The sequence below is a fragment of the Lithobates pipiens genome, unplaced genomic scaffold (genome assembly GCF_037356315.1).
Source record: "Lithobates pipiens isolate NorthernLeopardFrog02 unplaced genomic scaffold, aLitPip1_a1.2 Scaffold_8, whole genome shotgun sequence".
Lineage (NCBI taxonomy): Eukaryota > Metazoa > Chordata > Amphibia > Anura > Ranidae > Lithobates > Lithobates pipiens.
In genome coordinates this window covers 539,341,755-539,364,708 of record NW_027507903.1, presented here as the reverse complement: position 1 = coordinate 539,364,708, position 22,954 = coordinate 539,341,755, and the positions used below count along the sequence as shown (strand labels likewise).

General features: G+C 43.6%; 1 protein-coding gene across 1 annotated transcript in view; it reads left to right on the top strand.

Moving 5' to 3' along the window:
• The first annotated feature begins 3,433 nt into the window (after window positions 1-3,433).
• The window catches only part of UBE2D4 (ubiquitin conjugating enzyme E2 D4), a 30,564-nt gene continuing 11,043 nt past the window's right edge, over window positions 3,434-22,954 (top strand). The window contains exons 1-3 of the mRNA XM_077469691.1: window positions 3,434-3,585; window positions 17,058-17,121; window positions 19,943-19,974. Of these exons, the coding sequence (XP_077325817.1) occupies window positions 3,562-3,585; window positions 17,058-17,121; window positions 19,943-19,974 (120 nt within the window). The 5' untranslated portion in view covers window positions 3,434-3,561. The remainder of the gene's footprint in view (window positions 3,586-17,057; window positions 17,122-19,942; window positions 19,975-22,954) is intronic.

The window sequence follows — 22,954 nt, the reverse complement described above, 5'->3', positions numbered from 1 at the left end:
TTGGTTTTACGTCACAGTCGTTCAAGAGCACGGCAATGTCTCAAAGGTCCAACTCCTTTCTGTCCCTTGGGTCTGAGGAAGTGAGTCCAATGGAGGCCACCAAGGAAGAGGGCAGCAGAAGAAGCTAAGTCAAAATTTTGAAGCCAGGTTTTGGTTATGGCAAGTATGTTAAGGCCATGAGAGATGAAGAGGTCATGCACAGATGTTAGCTTGTTACAGATGGAGCAGGCATTCCAAAGGGTGCATGAGATTGGTGGGCTGCTTTGACGAAGCAGGGGGATAGAAATTAAACTGAGTGGATTGTGGTGGTTGCCAGAGGAGGAGGGGTATTGGACACGTGGCTTGCAGTTGCAAAATGACGGACCAGTATTAAGAGGCGAGGAAGGCAAGATGGGAGTGGGATATGCATGAGCGCATGTTTCTAATGGCCCTGGTGTTTATGTCAGCATGTAGGTGCAGCAAATGCAGGAGATGATGGATGCAGTAGTAGGGAGAGGGTAGGATTGAGGGCGATATGTGCATGTTGCAGGGTAGAGAGGAGGGGTAGAGTAAGGATAATTTGAGGATAGAAGACAAGAATACAAGAAGACATAGAAGAGAAGGAGCATGTTAGTGGATAGAGAGTGGGATTCTGACTTCATATAAAATAAATGTCAAATACTGGTTTGCTTGTCGTCTTTCAGAGTGGAGCAGAGTTCTTGTTGTATCTTAATCTAGCTGTATTTATGCTGCTTTTGTTAAACTGCGGTGGTGAAACTGCGCATCACTCGTGAAAGAGCCATGATGTCTGCGCCTCCTCATAGGCTGCTTTAAATTTATAGGGAGACTGAGCAGGCATACATTACTCAATTGGTCATTATAGGGTCTGATTTGAGACACCTGAATATGGGAGCGGAGATGGCCAATACCAGACCAGCTACAGACACAGGCTAGTGTCATAAAGCTAACCTGTGTCATAAAGCTAATTACCTCTCTTGATCACTCAAGCCAAATGGGGTTGAGAATCAATCACCAGTAATGTTGCTATTGCAGTGTGTTTGTTCTAGAGCTAGCATTAAATATAGAAGTTTAAAGATATGGCAGTAGAAGACATTTACCAAAGATGATACAGCAATGTCAGATAGTTCAGCAGAGTAGAGTGTACAGATGGATAGAATACATTTACCTGTAAAAAAGCAGAGAAGACATGATCAGAATTGATGACTGCGGCGGTGAAACGGCTCATTACTCGTGACAGGGCCACTCCAGAAAGAGCCATGGTGTCTGCACCTTGCCCCGATAAAGGAACATACCTTGATTCTCGCAGTTAGTACCTTCACCCACACCAAGTCTGTATTCATATAGTAGGAAAGGTTGTATGGATATGGAAAGAATCGCATCCCCACCTAAAGTGGGCCCCGCCTCATTGCTGCTGAGGCTGAATACATTGCCTAAGAGATGGTTCTGCCAATTCCAGCAATGCCAGTTCTAAACTGGAGGACACTTGCTCTGGGTCTGAAATGGGGTCTATCCAAGATGACCAAATGCTGGTGAAGTGATCAGGGGTACCTTTACAAGTTGCTATCCAGTCCTAAGCTTCCCTTATTTCATTCACCCTGCGGATCCACTCCTACCTCCCAAGAACTTGTGCTTGCTTCCAGTAAATTGGGAGCAAATGCTTTGCTGCATTCAGTATTGAGGCAGTGCGCTTTTGTTATACTGGCTAACTGGCATGGGAGGAATGTGCAGGAGGAAGTGAATCGGGGAGAGAGGGACATCTAGCAAAGATGTCCTTTATCTGAGACTTGATGTCCACCCGAAAGGGCCTTATTACAGGGCATTCCCACCACAGATGTAAAAGCGTACCGTGATGACCACAGTGCCTCCAGCATTGCTCAGGGGTAGATTTTGTGTCAGATCAGCTGGCACCTGGTACTAGCGGGACAAAAGCTTATCGTTTGTTTCCTGTGTTTTGGATTCAATAGAACTTGAATGAGTAAGCGGATATAGGTGGGTTAGCTGAGCTGAAGAAATTCAAACCCTAAGTCCCTTTTCCCAGACTATATATGTGGGGTTAGCTTCAGAACCTAGCAGTTGATAAACTTCGGAGACCATATGCGGCACCGGTTCTTCTTCTATAATGAGGCGGTCAAAGGGCGTGAGGAAGGAAATATACCGTATGAATCGGCCATTAACCTCAAAAAAGTGGTGGAGTTGCCTATACCTCCAGAAATCCATATGGGACCCTCCACGTCAGGCTTACCGTTCCTCAGGAGCTCAACACAACTGGCATTACCATTGTTTACCCAAGGCTCAAAGAAGGCCATTTGTTCTCCAGGAGGAAACCACAGGAACCCTCCCAGTGGAGCCAATGAGGACGCAGAGGTTGTCAAGTCCAGCACCCGATTAATACGATCCCAGACTGCAAAAGCATGGGTCATCAATGGGGAGGTAGTATCCGACAACCCCCTGTGTTCCCAAGACAGCCCCACAGGGCATAGGATAGATTTCTACCTGCCATGTATTTCTCCAAGGAGACCCAATTTTAAACTTTTTTCACGGATGTTAACATATTTTTCACCGATTTTTTTATTTCACTGATTTTGAATGTTTTCAATGATCTTCATATTTTTCCCACTGCTTTTGCATCTTTTTCACTAATTTCATAAATCTTCACTGAATTTGTATATTTTTACTGTCTTTTTTCACTGATTTCATATAAACTTTCCACTTTTTTTCACTGATTTCATTTTTTTTTTTTCATATTTTTTTTATTTCACTGATTTTGAACATTTTTTCACGGATCTTCAGATATTTTTCCATTGATTTTATATATTTTTACTGGCTTTGTTTTTCTTTTTTTTCCACTGATTTCATATAAGGTTTCCACTATTTTTCAATGGTTTCATTTTTTTTTTTTTTTATGATTTTTTTAAAAACTTTTTTCACTGATGTTCATATACTTTCATTCATATACTTTCCCACTGATTTTATATAATTTTTCAAAGTTTTAACTTTTTTTTCACTGGTTTTGTGTATTTGTTTTTTTCAATATAATTGATGACACTGTATTTTGTGAAGTGTAGAGGGGGAAGCAGCGTTGGTGTGTGTGTGTGTATATATATATATATATATATATATATATATATATATATTATTTTGTGGATTGGTGTTGATTTCCAGGCTCTAGGAAAGTGTATTGTTCTCTGTGAGGGAAGGAATTGGCCTCTATGTTCTCAATGTAGCAGGTGGAGACAGGTACACGAACGTCCTAGTCTTCCAATCCACGCCTCATGCATAGTGCAGAGAACTCCCTTCATTTCTCCGGGTCAGCACCACGTGACCTCACACATTGTACACTCTCCAGCGTGAGGAGGTATTCCCGCGCATGCGTAACAGCGGCGAGAAGCCCCCATATTTCCCAGCATGCCCCGCACCACCATGCCCCAAGAGTCGACAAAGACTACACCTCCCAGAAGCCACCGCGTGGACATGCGCAGTGCTCGCTGAGGGCGGGGCTACGTGTCAGTGTCGGGCTCCTGCTGCCCCCAGCACAGCTCGCTCCGCTGGCTCTGGGACAACATGGCGCTGAAAAGGATTCAGAAGGTGAGACGAGCAGGAGCCGCCCGACCGTAAGGGGCCCGGGTCCTCACCCCGCACGGAGGGATCCCCGGGCCGCTTCTTCCGCCTAGGGGAGCGCCGTCATTGGGCGGAGGGTGACCAGGAACGACGATGCGCTGGCAGGGTGCCGGGAGGGTGGGGTGAGGAGTGTGAGGGGCCGAATCACACGGGGGCTCCCGGTGGAGCCAAGGACGGCGCGGAGCCGCTTGCCAGATACTGATCCGAGAGGCGATGGGTCTGCGCGTGCGCTCCGGCTGTCACCGAGGCCTCGCCCCCCCGAGAACGAGAGCCGCGCATGCGCACTGGTGCAGAACGGGCCCAGGAGCGGTGAGGGCGCATGCGCTGGGAGAGTGACTGAGGCGCTTTTATAGTGCGCGTGCGCTGGCGGTGACAGCTGCTCTCACACCTCCCCCCTTTCTCTCTGGAACCATTTGCCAAATAGTGATCGTTAGGCCAGCTGCTGGGGACAGACCTTACATGGGAAGAGGGGACAGAGGGGGTGAGGGAGCCCGGGGATCACTGCTCAGGACATGTCCACACCTCTTCCAATGGAGGATGATCATAGACCAGCATTGTCACCAGGGCCCTTCCTCCATAACACATCTATACATTGCAGGCAAGGCCAGCCTGGGAGACCAGAGCTTCCAGTGCAGCGTCGTACCAGGGACACACACATAGGGGCAATAAACATTGTCTATGATGGGAGATCCCTAGTAGAGCTTCTCTGGGGGAACCTCACAATATAGTGGGGGAGGGGTTAAAGTGTGAAATCCTTTATAGTGTTGGCGCTGAGATGGTGTTTACTAAAACTAGGCAGCCATTGTTCTGTATGTGGGCACACTGTGTGATAGATGTATAGCTGGTTGACTAATACAGGTTGTGTATATGTGATCAGAGCGCTCTCTTGATCCATGGCCATGGGAAATCTGCTTCCCAGAACCATAGACCCATTATCTAGAGGGCTGGGACCATGGAGTGTGTGTGAGATCTGCCCTTTGAAACCATGGGCCCCTCACTAGAACCATGGAATGTGGGAGATCTGCACCTCAGAACCATGGGTCCCTCACTAGAACCATGGAATGTGGGAGATCTGCACCTCAGAACCATGGGTCCCTCACTAGAACCATGGAATGTGGGAGATCTGCACCTCAGAACCATGGGCCCCTCACTAGAACCATGGAGTGTGTATGAGATCTGCACCTCAGAACCATGGGCCCCTCACTAGAACCATGGAGTGTGTACGAGATCTGCACCTCAGAACCATGAGCCCTTCTCTAGAACCATGGAGTGTGTACGAGATCTGCACCTCAGAACCATGGGCCCCTCTCTAGAACCATGGAGTGTGTACGAGATCTGCACCTCAGAACCATGGGCCCCTCTCTAGAACCATGGAGTGTGTACGAGATCTGCACCTCAGAACCATGGGCCCCTCTCTAGAACCATGGAGTGTGTACGAGATCTGCACCTCAGAACCATGGGCCCCTCACTAGAACCATGGAGTGTGTACGAGATCTGCACCTCAGAACCATGGGCCCCTCACTAGAACCATGGAGTGTGTACGAGATCTGCACCTCAGAACCATGGGCCCCTCACTAGTACCATGGAGTGTGTACGAGATCTGCACCTCAGAACCATGGGCCCCTCACTAGTACCATGGAGTGTGTACGAGATCTGCACCTCAGAACCATGGGCCCCTCACTAGAACCATGGAGTGTGTACGAGATCTGCACCTCAGAACCATGGGCCCCTCACTAGTACCATGGAGTGTGTACGAGATCTGCACCTCAGAACCATGGGCCCCTCACTAGTACCATGGAGTGTGTACGAGATCTGCACCTCAGAACCATGGGCCCCTCACTAGTACCATGGAGTGTGTACGAGATCTGCACCTCAGAACCATGGGCCCCTCACTAGTACCATGGAGTGTGTACGAGATCTGCACCTCAGAACCATGGGCCCCTCACTAGTACCATGGAGTGTGTACGAGATCTGCACCTCAGAACCATGGGCCCCTCACTAGTACCATGGAGTGTGTACGAGATCTGCACCTCAGAACCATGGGCCCCTCACTAGTACCATGGAGTGTGTACGAGATCTGCACCTCAGAACCATGGGCCCCTCACTAGTACCATGGAGTGTGTACGAGATCTGCACCTCAGAACCATGGGCCCCTCACTAGAACCATGGACCTTCCAGTGATGTAACTAGAACCTCCAGGGCCCCGGTGCCTCCCAGGTCAGGGGCCCTTCCCTCCAAACCAGTATTTTTTTTTTTTTTTTTTTTTAAACAATATTTTTTATTCATTTACAATTTTTTACGTTTTTTTTTTTTTTTTTTTTTTTTTTGGTTCCTCTTGGGGGGGGGGGGGTGCTTTGGTGATCTAAACAGACCTCTCACTAGAACCATGGACCTTCCAGTGATGTAACTAGAACCTCCAGGGGCCCTTCCCTCCAAACCAGTATTTTTTATTTTATTTTTTTAAACAATATTTTTTATTCATTTACAATTTTTTAAGTTTTTTTTTTTTTTTTTTTTTTTTTTTTTTTTCTTTTTGGTTCCTCTTGGGGGGGGGGCTTTGGTGATCTAAACAGACCTCTGATGTTCCACCTTTGAGACAGAGGCAGGATGTTGAGGACACAGCTCTCAATCTTCATCTCTGCATTCTCAGCTGCCCAGAATGAATGGACAGGAATAGCTCTGTACAGAGCTTCCCATTCATTCACAAACTGAAGCATAGTAAAGCCAGTTTACTATGTTTTCAGATCTGTATGGATCACTGACTCTATTCAGTCAGACAAGGAGGGGGCTGATAAATCACACCTTTACTAGCCTCTTCCCCTGAGAGATCCAATGCAGGTATGCCTCTGGGACCCACTTACTAGAACCATGGGACATGGAAGATCTGCTCATCAGACTCGTGGACCTGTTCCCTAGAACCATGGAGCATGGGAAACTTGCTCACTAATGCCATGGGCTGCTCTCTATAAGCATGGAAGAGCCACTTACTAGAACAAAGAAGTTTGTTCATTAGAACCCGTTGACCCACTTAACTGGAACCGTGGGGCATAGGGGAATGCTTACTAAACCCACAGTCCCACTCACTTAGAACCATGAGCCTCTCATGGACCATGGGGGATTTGCTCACGAGTCATGGACAACTGCTCTTCACTGAGATTGCACACCAGCTACAGGGATTTTCACACCTGTCAGAGCCCGTTTGTGGATGAGGGTCTATTGTCAGATTCTAATGAGATTTCAGGCATGTTGGTAATCAGCAGGACTCAAACATTAATAATCCTTTTTATTTGAGATCAGTGCACATTGGCATCAGCGCTCCTTTATTGCTACAGAAATGGTTAGAATCCCGCCCGAGTCACACAACCAACTGAACACATGAGAGGCAGTAGAAGTAAACAAGTGGATAATGACAGAACTCTGGACGTACGCACTCCAAAGCTAAAAATGTTTTTATTCAAAAAATTATCAGGAACACAGCAAATGACATCGCAGCAAAAGATGCTAATGTTGACACGTTTCGCACTAAGACTAGTGCTTACTTATAGCTGGCTAACATAACGGCAGACAACAAATACATATAGAAAGTGTTGCAATGTAACAGTGGGCAGGGCCAGGCCATGAATCAATCAAACAAAAAAGACATCACCTGGTCCAAAATATATTTATTTGTTGTCTGCCAGCTATGAGTAAGCACTAGTCTTAGTGCGAAACACGTCAGCTGTTAGCATCTTTTGCTGTGATGTCATTTGCTGTGTTCCTGATAATTTTTTAAGTAAAAACATCGTTTTAGCTTTGGAGTGCGTCCGTCCAGAGTAATGTCATTATCTGCATGTTGTGACTCGCACCCGCATCCCCTCACCTGGAGCAATCAGCTCAGAGTTCTCAGGATCTGCTTTTGAGCGGTGGTGTATGTTTCTCTTGTAATTCTCTAGAAGTAAACAAGTGTTTGATTTTCACCAGATAAGTCACATCACAAGAATTTGCTGCAGTTTTTGTTTTTGTTGTTTAATTTAATTTTAGCTTATTGATGTCAAAAAGGCAGAAGTGCTTAATCCTAATTGGTAGCATAATCAAGTCATTTCTTTTTTTTCTTTCCTTTTTTTTTTTTTGCTTTGCAGAGCACAAAGACAGTAAAAATAGTAAGACTTATCTCAGGAAAGCTTAGACCGAGCATTTCCATTGAAACAATGCTTACTGCTTTTTTTTATTTTTCTATGTTCATATTAAAATCAGTTGATAGGTCACAGTATCCTGTAAAAAAAAAAAAAAAAACACATGTAGAAAATACTGTTCAGTGGCAGTGAAACCTGAACTTGTAAATAGCAAAATGCCAACACAACAATACAAAATGTTAGAGTAGGAACTGGGATGCATGAGCTTTGACCTTTTGCACATTTTTGTAAAAAATCAGTTCATAATTGTGTATACATGCAATCGTTTGCTCCCTTTTTTTTTTTTTTTTTTTTTTTTTTGTTGTTGTGCGACTGACTTGCCAACAATGATTATATCTGGCAAGTAATGGGGGGTTTCTTGGAATCTTAAAGTGAAGTAAAATAATATCATTATTCCCCCCCCCCCCCCCCCCAGGAAAAAAAAAATCCATACGCACACACCCACTATTTAATGGCCCTATAATCCTATTTTTAATGAAATAGATGTTTACTGTGTTTTTTTTACCTCCTGTAACATCCTTTAGTGAGTTCCCAAACCTCTCCATTTCCCCCTTTCTGTTTGGAACAAGCGGTGTATGTTAGTTGTGGTCCTGCACACTACAAATCCCATAACCCCTAGTCCATCCCGGGAGTGAGCAAGAGGGTGGCTGCGTTCCTATATAAAGTGCGACCATGGGGCACAAATGTAGGCATCTTCTAACAAGCAGTCAGATAACAGCAGAAAATAGAAGGTCTTCTTGAGTTAAGAAAACATACTTGAATAGAATTATTAAAAAAATAATAAAATAAGTTTGTCACATTAACTTCTTCAGCCCCAGAAGATTTATTTCCCTTCCCGACCAGGCCATTTTTTTTTCAATATGGCATTGCGTTACTTCAACTGACAATTGCGCCGTTGTGCGACGCTGTACCCAAGTAAAATTTACGTCCTCTTTACCCACATATAGTTTTCTTTTGGTGGTATTTGATCACCTCTGCGATTTAAATTTTTTGCGCTATATACAAAAAAATTGACAATTTAGAAAAAAAAAACAATTTTTTACTTTATGCTATAAAACTCATCCAATAAAAAATTGTAGAAAATCAAATTTATTCATCAATTTAGACCAATCTGTATTCTGTGAAATATTTTTGGTAAAAAATGTTTTTTCAAATAAGCATATATTGATTGGTTTGCGCAAAACTTATAGCGTCTACAAACTATGATATATATATATAATTTTTTTATTTATTTATTTATTTATTTTTTTTTTTATATATTAGTAATGGCAGTGATCACCAATCCCCCCCACCCCCCAGGTCTGTGCCATTGGGGCGGACAAATCTGACAGTGACACTTTTTGGAGACCAGTGACACCAGTACAGTGCTCAGTGCTGGGGAAAAGAAGCATACTAGTGACACTGACAGGGAAGGGGTTAACATCAGGGGTGATCATAGGGTTAAATGTTTTCTGGGGGGGGGTGGAGGTGTGCTTTGACTGGAAGAAGACAGAGATCTGTGTTCCTGCTTAGCAGAAACACAAGATTACCCATTTCCCCTCTCACAGAACAGCGATCTGCACCCAACAATCATTCCCGAGAGAGGCAGCTGTTCTGACTCTCTCAGGAATGATCATTGGCTCCTGCTGTGTCCAAACACAGTGGGAGCGTGCCTCTGGGCGTGTGCGTTCCCCAGGCCCGGAACTAGAAATCACGTATGTGATTTCGCCCAGGAACAGGTTAGTCATTGTAAATGATCTCCTTGTAAAACAACCCATTCACTTAAAAATGTAAATGAAAGGTGAAGCATTTGTGTATAGGTATAAAGAAATCATAAATATTTTTTATTTTTTTTTCCTTATAAGTGATCACATTCCCTCTGTTCTCATTTGCATAAGAACTGGTAGGAGGAGAAGCAACAGCACACTGAGCTTCGCAGGCTGTGAAGAGGGAGGGGGGGGCGTGTTAGGACAAGTCTGATCATTGGAGGAGAGCACACTTGGTTCCCAGCATTGCTAGAAAACTGACCAGTGTGTTTTCCTGCTTAGTGTGGTCAGTTTTTAAAAAATAGGAAAGCAGAGGGACTGGGGATTTCACACAAAGGAAGCAATATAAAGAGAATAAAATACTTTATCATACAAGTACATGGTACAGCAGACACCTATCAGGAATGTGAAATGCTGGGGTAACAAACTCTTTAAGTAAAGAAATTCCCTGGCTTGGTTCATGCCCATCTTTAAGTGTCAGCAGGGCTGGTGCAAGGATTTTTGACACCCTAGGCCAGTGATGGCGAACCTTGGCACCCCAGAGGTTTTGGAACTACATTTCCCATGATGCTCGCCTACACTGCAGAGTGCATGAGCCTCATGGGAAATGTAGTTCCAAAACATCTGGGGTGCCAAGGTTCTTCATCACTGCCCTATGCAAACCTCATCCCACCCCCATTTGGCTCCACCCCTTTGCCCAGCCCTTGTATACCCCATATTTTTAATGATGCACTTATCAAATACAGCCTACCCGTGCCCATCAACGAATGTTTGCTTCCATTCATTCGGAAGTCGAGACACAGACGCAGTCCTCCGCCGCTGCGCCTCTGACTTGTGTACAGAGCGGCTGCTGCCTGCTGAGACTTCGTTGCTTGCTACAGAGAGAAGAGAGTAGGAACACCAGTGGCCGGGCACCCTAGGCAGCAGTTCACCCTAGGCGGCTGGCTAGTTTGCCTAGTGGTAGCACCGGCCCTGAGTGTCAGTCCTTCTACGTTGGGTGTTTCATCCCTTTTATGTGGCAACATCTAAAAGAGAAGGCGTAGCAAGATCTATCCTGCAATTGCAGAGGAAGATGGGAATTGAAGTATTGAAATCTTGCCACTGTAGTCCTCGGGCATTGTTCATGCTTTCTATCCCTTTGCTGTGCACATTCTGTAGGCTATTTGTAAGATTTTCCTGCAGACACGTGTGCACTCCAGGAGTGGCCAAATATCCATTTTTAAAGTGGTGACCCCAGCAGAATGTTGAAGCACGTTGTGCTCATCGGGAGTGTGCAAGGGTGACAACACTTCTGCTGAAATGAGTCATTGTTGTCTGGGAAGGGAAGTGCCTGTACTTGTACGAGTTCATTAAATGAAACGCTTGTTTTTCAGGAACATGTTGAATAACCTATTTGGTGTAAGGCCTCATGCATACGGAGCTTAAAAAACAAACACTTCTGCAAGGCAATTTTTTCTTTTGCCAGTCTAAGAGCACCACTATGTAAGCCTATATGTCCATGATTCACAGGAATATTAGAAGGAAAGTGTTTACAGACAGAAAAAACCCCACCAAAGGCACGTTATTGAAAGAAGCACAAAGGCATCTAAATGTGCTTCTATGCTATGCACGTAAATGCATTCAATTGGGCAGAATAAATGAATATTCTGGCCAGTAGAATGCATATGTGGCTTATAGTGAATTTTTATGTTGCTTTTTCCTGCCAGTAGTTCTGGCTTTCAGAGGGGCTTTTTCAGATGCCCTGTGTGTGCATGAGTCCTAAGTATTGGTTTAGAGGCATTTTTTAAACGCATTACTATTGATTTCCAAACTAAAGCCTCATACACACGATTGGACTTTGTACAAACTTTCCTGTGGATTTTTGTACAAAGGGCGTCGGCCGAGAACTTGTATTGCATACACACGGCAGGACTTTTTCAGCCAACTTTCACCAAATCACATGGTTTTTCTGCATTTTACCGCCACCTTTTGGTCAACTTCTGTATTATTGTCTGATCTTTTGCATTGGTTCTGAGCATGCGTGTTTGTACTTTGTACAAAAGTCCTATGGTTTTCTGTACACACGATCAGACTTTGCTCCATCGGACTTTTGTTGCCAGAAAGTTTGCTCGTTTGCACAACCAACAAAAGTCCAATGAAAACCGAAAAAGTTTGTCCAATGAATCGTGCACACGGTCGGATGTTGCTCCAAAATAGCTAATTTGCATGTTTGTTGTCAAAAAAATCCGGGATATATGTGTTATATATAGGTTTGGGGGTTCTAAGTCATTTTCTAGCAAAAAAAATATTTTAACTTGAAACCAACAAATGTCAGAAAAGGGTTTAGTAGTTAAAGAGGGATTCCACCTAAAAAAAAAAAAAATAGTAAAAGCCAGCAGCTATAAATACTACAGCTGCTGACTTTTAATAAATGGACACTCACCTGTCCCGGGTTCCAGCGAGGCCGATCGATCGCTCGGCTGCTGTCGCCACCATTCTAGGTGAGGGAATCAGGAAGTGAAGCGAATCGGCTTCACTTCCCGGTTCCCTACTGCGCATGCGCGAGTCGCGCAGCGCAATAGGAATTGTCCGCGCTGTCACTGGGACCCGTGTGTGTCCCAGCAGACAGCGCAGCAGGACAGGAAATGACATAGACTCCCATGGGAGTCTATGCCCGAAGTGGGTGAAAATACCTGTCTTTGACAGGTATCTCCACCCCCCTCCCCCCTGTAAGGTGCCAATTGTGACACCAGAGGAGGGGAGGGTTCCGATCAGCGGAAGTTCCACTTTAGGGTGGAACCCCGCTTTAAGTGGTTGCACTTTTTTCAGTCTATTCCATTGACAAATTGTTACTATGTTTATACTTGAGTTCAACTGATAATGTTTTGATTCTTGGCAGACTGCCCAGTTTTTCTCTTCCTTTCTTTTGATGGCTGTGGCTTCAGAAGAGCAGAGAATTCTTTGCATAGAAAGAATTGTGAAACACTTTAGTCAAGATCATAACGATTCTTGACGATTAATTGTGCAGCTCTACTCTACACCATGAAAAAATATAATGTTAATATATATTTATTTATATATTTTGTATTCAACTTTTTAATTGATATAAATTTAACTGAATTTATTGTCGGCCTTTATTGGAAAAACTCAAGAAAAACGTATCACTTTAAATTCTATGTATGTGCACACTGGTCCGTTGGGTATTCATTTTGGTCAGTAAAAACGCACCTCCCAGTTCAAATGTATTGAAAATGCAGCAAGAATGCATCAACGCACCCATGTTCTGTTTTTGATGCGTTTTTGAGTCACATGACCTATGAAAAACACAATATAAGCAGTAAAATAATGGCAAAACCGCAGTGAATTCACTGTAAAATTGTGGTGTGTTTTCAGTGCCATTATCTGCACCTTTTTTCACTTATTGGCCAATTTGCCAATAATACAATTTTTGGCCGAAATTTCGGTGCATCGCTAATTAAAACCTGAAAGCACAGAAGATAGAACTGTGCAGATATGGAAGGCTTGGCCATTGTACAGTAGTCATGTACCATTTAATAGCTAAAAAAGAATTGACAGTAAAGATTTGAGTTTGTAAGGTATAGATTTTTTTTTTGTTGCTATTTCTATACCTTTTTCTAGGTTGTATAGAACGATTGTGGCCCTATTGTGTAAGTGTTGTATTTAATTCCCCAGGAGATTTGAACCTGGTTCACTGTGTGAAGTAAGTACAGCGATCTCCGCCGCTGAGCTATTGTGTTCTGACAGGGGGACGGCACCCTGCCAGAACACTCCAATCAGCGCTCTCTGCCTTTAGCTGATCTGATCGGGGGGTTGGTCGGCTGCTGGTTTGGCCAGCTTCTGTTGGGCAAACCGAAATACACGTGGGCCGAATGTCTGTCTTTTTTTTTTTTTTTTTTTTTTTTTTTCCTTCAACTAGTTCGAGGTCTCTGACATTCGGCCAGTGTGTACTAGGCTTAAAGTCCATATAACATTTGTTCCTATTACAATTAGTGGCCCCATTGTTCCCTAAACACACCTCTTTATACTGTCTGTAGCTCCACCCCATTCTGAAGCCCAAATTATGGGTGTTCCCTGGGGGTTAAGCTGGCACAGAGCCCCCACCCCCTTCTCTAAGCTGTGTGATCTTTCACTATTTTGAATGAACATTTAGCCCTGTCCGTTCCTAAATGGTAATGGCTCTGTGTAATCTGGCAGTCCCTACTGCCAGAGACCAGGGCTGTTGCTCAGATGTCTGTTCTAGCATAGCGATCAGACAGCAGGGGGGAAACTGATTATGCCACTTGGCATAGACCAGGAGCAGGTCCTTTTTATGTAATTTGTCCCCTCAGTGAATAAGTGAAATTTATTGAGTGAGACATGTTTTATTTTTTTTTCTTAAATTTTTTTTTTTTTTATTTTTTTTTTTTTTATTAAAAGGCTACCTCCATCTTTTTGTATCATGGAAACCACCCACCCTCCCCCATCCCTGCAATGTGCTTTATTCCCCCAACAGCAAGCTGGGGTTCTTCCACCTTGCAGGAGCTGTCACTTTTGAGTTTGAAATGGCTGTGCGGGGTTTCACCCACAAAGCCTCATCATTCATTCCCAGAGATCTGTGTATGAATGGCCATCTACCACAATGGCTGACAGACTTGTAGTTTTCAATGGAAAACAAGTACAGTGATCATTGCACTTGTAAGCCATTGACAATCCTTCAGCGATATCGGCCATAACCCCAATATTGTTTTTTTTTTAAACCGGCATCTGCCTTTCTCTTGAAAGCGTTGCGAGCAGCTTGTGAGCCAGTGGAACGCTCTTAGAACCCCCGACCCCCCCCCCCCCCCGCTCGCCATTGTCTCTCGGGCTTACAGTTTCCGCTGTCTATACTGAGAAACGATCAGACGGTACTGCACCGGCAATCAGTGTAGGTATGACATAAACATCTACATTTATGGAAGTAAAGTATATTTTTGTTTTTTTTGATCTTTTTGCTTTTAAAGGTGAAGAGATTTGGGGTATTTTTACCCCAAATCTCTTCATAAATCTCTTCATAAACCTGACATCCTTATTTCTATTATGAGGGATGTTTACAAAAGTGATTAAATAATGAACGGGACAGTGTAAAAGTGAAAAATAAAATAAAGAAAAAAAATTGAATATGCCCACGAACGCCTACGTAAATCGCGCATGCATATGTTAACGGAGTTCACACCACAAATGTGCGGTATCGTTGTGAAAGTTAGAGCGAGAGCAATAATTCTAGCGTACCATACTTTGTCAGCATTCCACGAGCGTGCGCAGATTTAAAGCATGACCTTTTATGTATTCCTTTCACTCGGTATAACATCTTTCATATATAAAAAAATAATAATAATTGGGTATGTATTGTGTTTTTTATTTTTCTTCATTAAAATGTATTTCTCCCCAAAAAATTGTGTTTTGAGAAACCTCTGCGTAAATACCATACGACATAAAAATTACAGCAATTGCCATTATATTGCCTAGGGTCTCTGCTAAAAGAAACGTAGATAATGTTTGTTTTTTTGCTCGGAAATTACTTATAACCCCCAAACAGATTTAGTCTGGGTTAGCACTAGTGCGAATTGGATGTGTGTTTCACCACATCTAATTTACATTACAGGAGATTATGTCCAACTCTCAGTGGAGGCGGTTCACACATCTCCATGGCAGCCATGGAGCGGATTGCAGAGGTCCTTTGCATCTTTTGGCTCCTTTTCGGGTCCGATTTCAGGCAAAAATTCAGACCTGATTGGTCCCCAAAAGGGAGAACAGGGACGCACTGGACCCCTGCTGTAAGCCGCATCTGCACTGTGTGAACCTAACCTGAAACTTGTAAAGTGCCAGAAAAGGCCTGGTCTTCAAGTGGTTAAAGGTGAACTTTAGGGAAGTTAAAGCGGGATTCCACCCTAAAGTGGAACCTCCGCTGATCGGATCCCTCCCCCCCTCCGGTGTCACAATTGACACCTTTCAGGGGGGAGGGGGGTGGAGATACCTGTCAAAGACAGGTATTTTCACCCACTATACCTTACAAACTCAAATCTTTACTGTCAATTCTTTTTTAGCTATTAAATGGTACATGACTACTGTACAATGGCCAAGCCTTCCATATCTGCACAGTTCTATCTTCTGTGCTTTCAGGTTTTAATTAGCGATGCACCGAAATTTCGGCCAAAAATTGTATTATTGGCAAATTGGCCAATAAGTGAAAAAAGGTGCAGATAATGGCACTGAAAACACACCACAATTTTACAGTGAATTCACTGCGGTTTTGCCATTATTTTACTGCTTATATTGTGTTTTTCATAGGTCATGTGACTCAAAAACGCATCAAAAACAGAACATGGGTGCGTTGATGCATTCTTGCTGCATTTTCAATACATTTGAACTGGGAGGTGCGTTTTTACTGACCAAAATGAATACCCAACGGACCAGTGTGCACATACATAGAATTTAAAGTGATACGTTTTTCTTGAGTTTTTCCAATAAAGGCCGACAATAAATTCAGTTAAATTTATATCAATTAAAAAGTTGAATACAAAATATATAAATAAATATATATTAACATTATATTTTTTCATGGTGTAGAGTAGAGCTGCACAATTAATCGTCAAGAATCGTTATGATCTTGACTAAAGTGTTTCACAATTCTTTCTATGCAAAGAATTCTCTGCTCTTCTGAAGCCACAGCCATCAAAAGAAAGGAAGAGAAAAACTGGGCAGTCTGCCAAGAATCAAAACATTATCAGTTGAACTCAAGTATAAACATAGTAACAATTTGTCAATGGAATAGACTGAAAAAAGTGCAACCACTTAAAGCGGGGTTCCACCCTAAAGTGGAACTTCCGCTGATCGGAACCCTCCCCTCCTCTGGTGTCACAATTGGCACCTTACAGGGGGGAGGGGGGTGGAGATACCTGTCAAAGACAGGTATTTTCACCCACTTCCGGGCATAGACTCCCGTGGGAGTCTACGCCATTTCCTGCCCCGCCACGCTGTCTGCTGGGACACACACTTGTCCCAGTGACAGCGCAGAGATTTCCTATTGTGCGGCGCAGCTCGCGCATGCGCAGTAGGGAACCGGGAAGTGAAGCCGATTCACTTCACTTCCTGATTCCCTCACCTAGAATGGTGACTGCAGCAGCCGAGGGCCGATCAATCGGCCTCGGCTGCCGTCATCGCTGGAACCCGGGACAGGTGAGTGTCCATTTATTAAAAGTCAGCAGCTGTAGTATTTATAGCTGCTGGCTTTTAATAATATTTTTTTTTTTTGGTGGAATCCCTCTTTAAGGTTGTGCAGACCATGGTCATCTCGTTCTGGTCAGCCCTGGGTTTCTACACCTTGGCAGCTTTTTGGTGTGTAGATGTTTGTGGCAGTCCTAGCGATATTTGCTTTTTAAAGCCTCTGATGCATGTCATGCCATTAAAAATAAAAAGATTAGATAATATACACAAACACTTTATTTGATGTTTATTGTGCAATATGTTTTTTTTTTTTCTAAACTCTGTCTTCTTTCATCTGCAGGAACTTATGGATTTGCAGAGGGACCCCCCAGCACAGTGTTCTGCTGGTCCTGTGGGAGAGGACTGTATGTATTGCATCCTGTACATTACATTGTACATTTAGTAGGCAAATTTGGTCTTTTCACAAATAAACACACCAGACATCAGTAATTTTAAGATGTTTAAATCATCACTATTATACTATTGCCACTTGTGTACCTGAGACTAGACCATGCATTTCTCCTACACATATCACTCCTCATTGTCCCTGCAATACAAATGATAGATTTCACAGTTACAGGAGGTGGACAGAATAATGGAATCTTCTAACAATCTATTAAAATGAATGTCCTAGTAAAGAATTTTGCTCTGATTTGTCCTCCAGAGCAGCTTCAGACCTTCTTGGAATGCTGTCAGACAAGTAGTGAATGGTGTGTTGTGGGATTCCGCTCTGTTCTTCAAAAGAAGCGTCTCCAGTCGTCTGAGAGATAAAGGAGGTGGAAATCTGCTTAGCTTGTCTCCAGCATTCCTTATTAAAGGGTAACTCCACTTTAGTTGGAAAAAATAAAAGGAAAATGGTAAAAAAAAAGCATATACAATTGCTACACAAGTCATACTTTAATTGATCGTTATTAAAAATGATTTTCAATGTGCAGCTCTAATTTTTTGTAAACTTTTATGCAATGTGACAAACTGGAGGCCTTCTGTACACATTGTATGGAAGTCTGCACAAAGAGTCAGATTTCAGGCATCCTCTGCAACAAAAATTAAATTTTGCTGAGATACTTCATACATCAAAAAGAGTTAATCACTCTGGGGATGCTGCAGCATTCCTCATTGGAACACTAAGTGCGTCAACTGGGGAAAAAATTAAATCTGTCATACTGTGTGTGTGTGTGTGTGTGTGTGTGTGTATATATATATATATATATATACACACACACACACACACACACACACACTGTATGACTGTTTTTTTTTTTTTTTTTTTTCATCTTTCGTTCATTGACTGACACAGCTCCAGTAATCTTGACCGTAGGTTATTACGCCACCTTCAGGAGAGGACTAGGCAGAACGTGTGATACATGTGAAAAACAGAACTTTACAGTTCCGCCCAGGGGGCTGTGCCTCTGGTAATAACCCCTCAGCCTGACTCCTGCAGCTCAGTTTTTTTTCTGCCTAGTGAAGAAGGACCTAGGCTCCCTGCGGATAGATATACACAAACGCACTGTGTGGCAGATTTTTTTTTTTTTTTTTTATATTTTCCTAGCTGATGTACTTAGTGTTCTAATGAGGAAAGTTGCAGTGTACACACACACACACACACACACACACACACACACACACACACACACACACACACACACTCTATCTCCAAAAGTATTAGGTTATCTGCTTTTACACACACGAGGACTTTAATGGCATCCCAGTCTAAGTCCATAGGATTCAGTATTGAGTTGGCCCACCCTTTGCAGCTTCTACTCTTCTGGGACGGCTGTCCACAAGGCTTAGGGGTATGTCTGTGGGAATGGTTGACCATTCTTTCAGAAGTGTTTGTGAAATCAGGCACTGATGTGGATAAGAAGGCCTGGCTCTCGCAGTCTCTGCTCTATTTCATCCCAAAGTTGTTCTATCAGGTTGAGGTCAAGACTCTGTGCAGGCCAGTCAAGTTTCTCCACCCCAAACTCGCTCATCCATGTCTTTATGGACCTTGCTTTGTGCACTGGTGCGCAGTCATGTTGGTAAAGGGGCCATCCCCAAACTGTTCCCATAAAGTTGGAAGCATGAAATTGTCCAAAATGTCTTGGTATTCTGACGCCTTAAGAGTTTCCTTCACTGGAACAAAGGGGCCAAGCACAACCTCACACCATAATTCCCCTAGCCCCCCACCACCAAATGATTTGGACCAGTGCACAAAGCAAGGCCCCTTAAAGATATGGATGAACAAGTTTGGGGTGGAGGAACTTGACTGGCCTGCTGAGTCCTGGCCTCAACCTGATAGAACATCTTTGGGATGAATTGAAGTAGAGACTGCAAGCCAGGCCTTCTGGTTCACATCAGTGTTTGATCTCACTCTTCTGGAAGAATGGACAAACATTCCTAGACACACTCCTAAACCTTGTGGACAGCCTTCCCAGAAGAGTTGAGGCTGTTATAGCTGCAAAGGGTGGACCAACTCAATATTGAACCCTACAGACTGGGATGTCATTAAAGTTCATGTGCGTGTAAAGGCAAGGGGTCCCAATACTTTTGGCATTACAGAATAGATGGATTTTTTTTTTCCTTCAGCTGATGCACTTGATGTTCTAATGAGGAAAGTTGCAGCATCCCCAGAGTGATTAACTCTTTGGTAATATATCTCAGCAAAGTGTAATTTTTATTGTACATGTTATATTTCTCTACCGTTCCCTTTAACTCGCTGAATAGTCTCACAGTGACAGATGCACATGCGATTCGGGAATCGGCTATCTGGCTTCTTTGAAGTTGTTGCTGACATCATGTGACTCTGATAACTCAAATTTCAAGTGCTACTTTTCACACCTTTTTTATAGCTGACATATACTGCTAACTGGCAGTCAACCTTGTATGACTAACCTTTGCAGCTGTGATGGTGATCAATTACTGTTAGGTTTAACTCCTTTTTCATTGAAGTGTTTCCTTTATTTTGTCCATCCCTGTATACAGAAATATAAAAAAAAATTTAAAATGGAGATTGAAAACCTTATTCAGCAATTGTAAATGGCGCAAGTGTCTGTTTTTGAAATATGTTTTCCCATTAAAACACAGTTTACATAATACGGACAAGTAAAGGACACATCACTCACTAATATAAATAAATTCTCACTAGCAGTAGGGCATCCTCTCGTCCATGAAATATCCCCCAAGTTGTGTCTCTCTGTATTTCAGTGTTTCACTGGCAGGCGACTATCATGGGCCCCGTAAGTATCTTGTACTGCACTGTGTGCACCACTCCTCTGTTTGTGTGTGGATTCATATTTGTCACATCCTTTAATGGGGTGTTCAGCACTTCTGGAAACCCTGGCAGCTGAAGTTTAGTGCAATCCAGTGAGCAGTGTAAGGCATTATGTTCTAGTCTCCCAGAAAAGTATGGACCCCGGTTAACCCTTGTCTAGATGGGCAGGCTGTGCGGGGAGTAGAGTTGTCACCTCATCCCTTTTAAACCCGAACACCTTTGAATTACACAGGTTCTGAGGTTAATTACAGATAAGCAACCAAGTGAGTTTATCACCTTAATCAGCCACAGAATCTGTGTAATTCAAAGGTGTTCGGGTTTAAAGGGATGAGGTAACAACTGTAGGGGAGATGGATTTTGTTTGGAAACTCATTAGGGTATGGGACTAGACACAAATAGAAAACACTGACAGTCCCGTGACAAGTGTGGAGGAGGCAAATATCTGGTGAGGTCGAATAGTGTTCTAATTTAAGCTAGGAAGTGGAAATGCCCTTCTCTCTCATTGGCGAGACCCCTCCACCGCCTGCTCTCTAAATGAAGGGAGTGTACTGACCACTAGAGTACAAAGCTAAGGGCTTTCTATGCAAAGAAACCTGCAGTACTGAACAAAATACAGAGAATGCTGTTGCTGCCCCCCTTCTGAAAATGCTAATTTCTGAGCTGTCGTCAGAGCCAGCCTGTAATACTTTATCATTACCAGGTCACTTTTCACTTTTCCTTGCTCTGATAGTTTGACCATTACTCATTTATGCAGCACTGTGCTCAAATTTTTATATAATTTTTTTTCAGGCAGTATTAACCTCCACAAATATAGGTTTATATAAAGGTGAAAAGGCCAAAATGTTTAAAAATTACACTTGGTGTGCCCTACGTTTGTGTTCTAAATCATCATTACAAATATAAATGTCAGGACAGTATGAAAACCCCAAAACTGCCCCTTTTTTTTTTTTTTGGCAAGTAGACCCCCCTAATGTGATCTTTTTTTTTTTTTTCCCCCAGTTGTCTTTCAGGACAGCTACAATATTTTGCTACAATACTTTTGGAAACTAAGAAGTTCAGTCCTCATTCACATGGGGTTTATTTCAGCGTGTTTATGCCCATATGTGTTACCCTGAACGGGAATGCATGGATCGGTGCAGGCATTGCCATTAATGTCAGTTATGGCTGCACGGACACAGCTGCCCCTCCCAATTCATCATCCGTTTTGGTGTCTCCAAACTCACACTGCTTGTGTCTGGGTTGTGCACCCGCTTCAATGTAAGATTAGGAACAGTAGCTGTGTCTGCAGCTGTTGTGTCCCAATTGACTTCAGTGGGACTGCCTGCACGTGGATGCACGGGACACCTGTACATCCTTGTGCAGGTAAGCATTTGCATACGCTGTAGTACACCCTGTGTGAACGAGATCAGTGTTTTTCATCTCCAGTCCTCAAGGCACCCCAACAGGTTATGTTTTCAGGCTCTCCATTATTTTGCACAGGTGATTTGATCAGTTTTACTGCCTTAGTAATTACCACATCCGTTTCATCTGAGGGAAATCGTTAAAACGTGACCTGTTAGGGCGCCTTGAGGACTGGAATTGAGAAACGCCGGTATAGATCATTCAGAGTGGGGGGGGGGGGGGTGGGATAAATGTACAAGGAGTGTTTTTTTTTGTTTGTTTTTTTTGAGCAATGGCAGTCTTTTTATTTTATTCCCCCCGCCGCCCCCCCCCCCCCAACTGAAAATTATAACTTTCTAGTTTAAGCCACTCGATCAGCCTGCAGAGAATTCTGGGCACATCTGGAGGTCCGGCTTCAATGATGTCTCCATCAAAGCACTTGCACCATTTCCAGTATCTGAGCAGTGGCAGCCATTGCTTTGGGGAAGGGGGAATGTTTCTGAGAATAAAAATGGCCACATGTAGCTGTCAATGTAGACTGTAAGGTCCCTTTCACACAAGAAGACTGATCGGGTCCACCTGTGGGCTTTTCAGGCAGAATCGATCAGACCCTCTATTCTCCTCTATGGAGCGACATGCAATCTGCTAAGAACAGACAGATGGAGGGCCATTCCTCATCCGTTGATCAGATCTAGACAGACATGCCCTCTGTTTCCATCTGACTGCCTATAGGGGAGAGAGTGGTCTGTGTTCGCTCTGCATAAGCAGAGTGGACACAGACCAGCCATCCGCTTGTTCATCAGGGATCAATGGACAGATCCGTTGCTGAGCAAGCAGAGCCCACCCCCTAAGAGTTGGAATGGGGTTTTGTATGCCAAGATTTTTGCAGTTTTATTCTTGGGTGGATGCAGTATTGGTCCCCCCTAGCGCCTCTGCACAGTGAACCAAGCGATCAAACACCGCCAATTGCTCGGTTCTGACAGCTCCATGATCAGAGCTGCAGACTGTCACAGTGCTCTGCTCCTCCACCCTCACTGTGGAGGGGGCAGGAGCGGCTGGCTCAGGCTCGCTGAGAGTCTGAGCCGTGTGTCAGTCCAGGCACCTGTCGGATCCCCACTTCCATTGTTGGGATGACGACGTGCCTGGACTGACATCTGTAACGTCAGCAGAGAGCGGACTTCAGCCCACTCTCTGAAAACTGGTCACATGAGTATAAAACTAATTGCATTCCTGTGATCTATAGGAGAGGTACAGCCAAACAAGCTTTGACTATACTTCTCCTTTAAATGGGATTGTTCCCAAATTGATGTGCCTGTCTCTGAAGCTTCTGATGGAAGATTCCATATCACACACTTGAGCACCAGTTTCACAATGCTTTTGGCTTTACTGTGATTTTAATGGTTGCCCTGAATTTAAGCAAAGGGCCCTCAAGTCATGGTAGTGTCCATTCCATTGATGGCAATTTTGTTATAACAGACTCCTATTACATACATACCAAGCCAATATTTTAATTCTGAAAAAGCAGGTAGAGAGCCGTACAGACAACATGCTATAAACACAAGTGA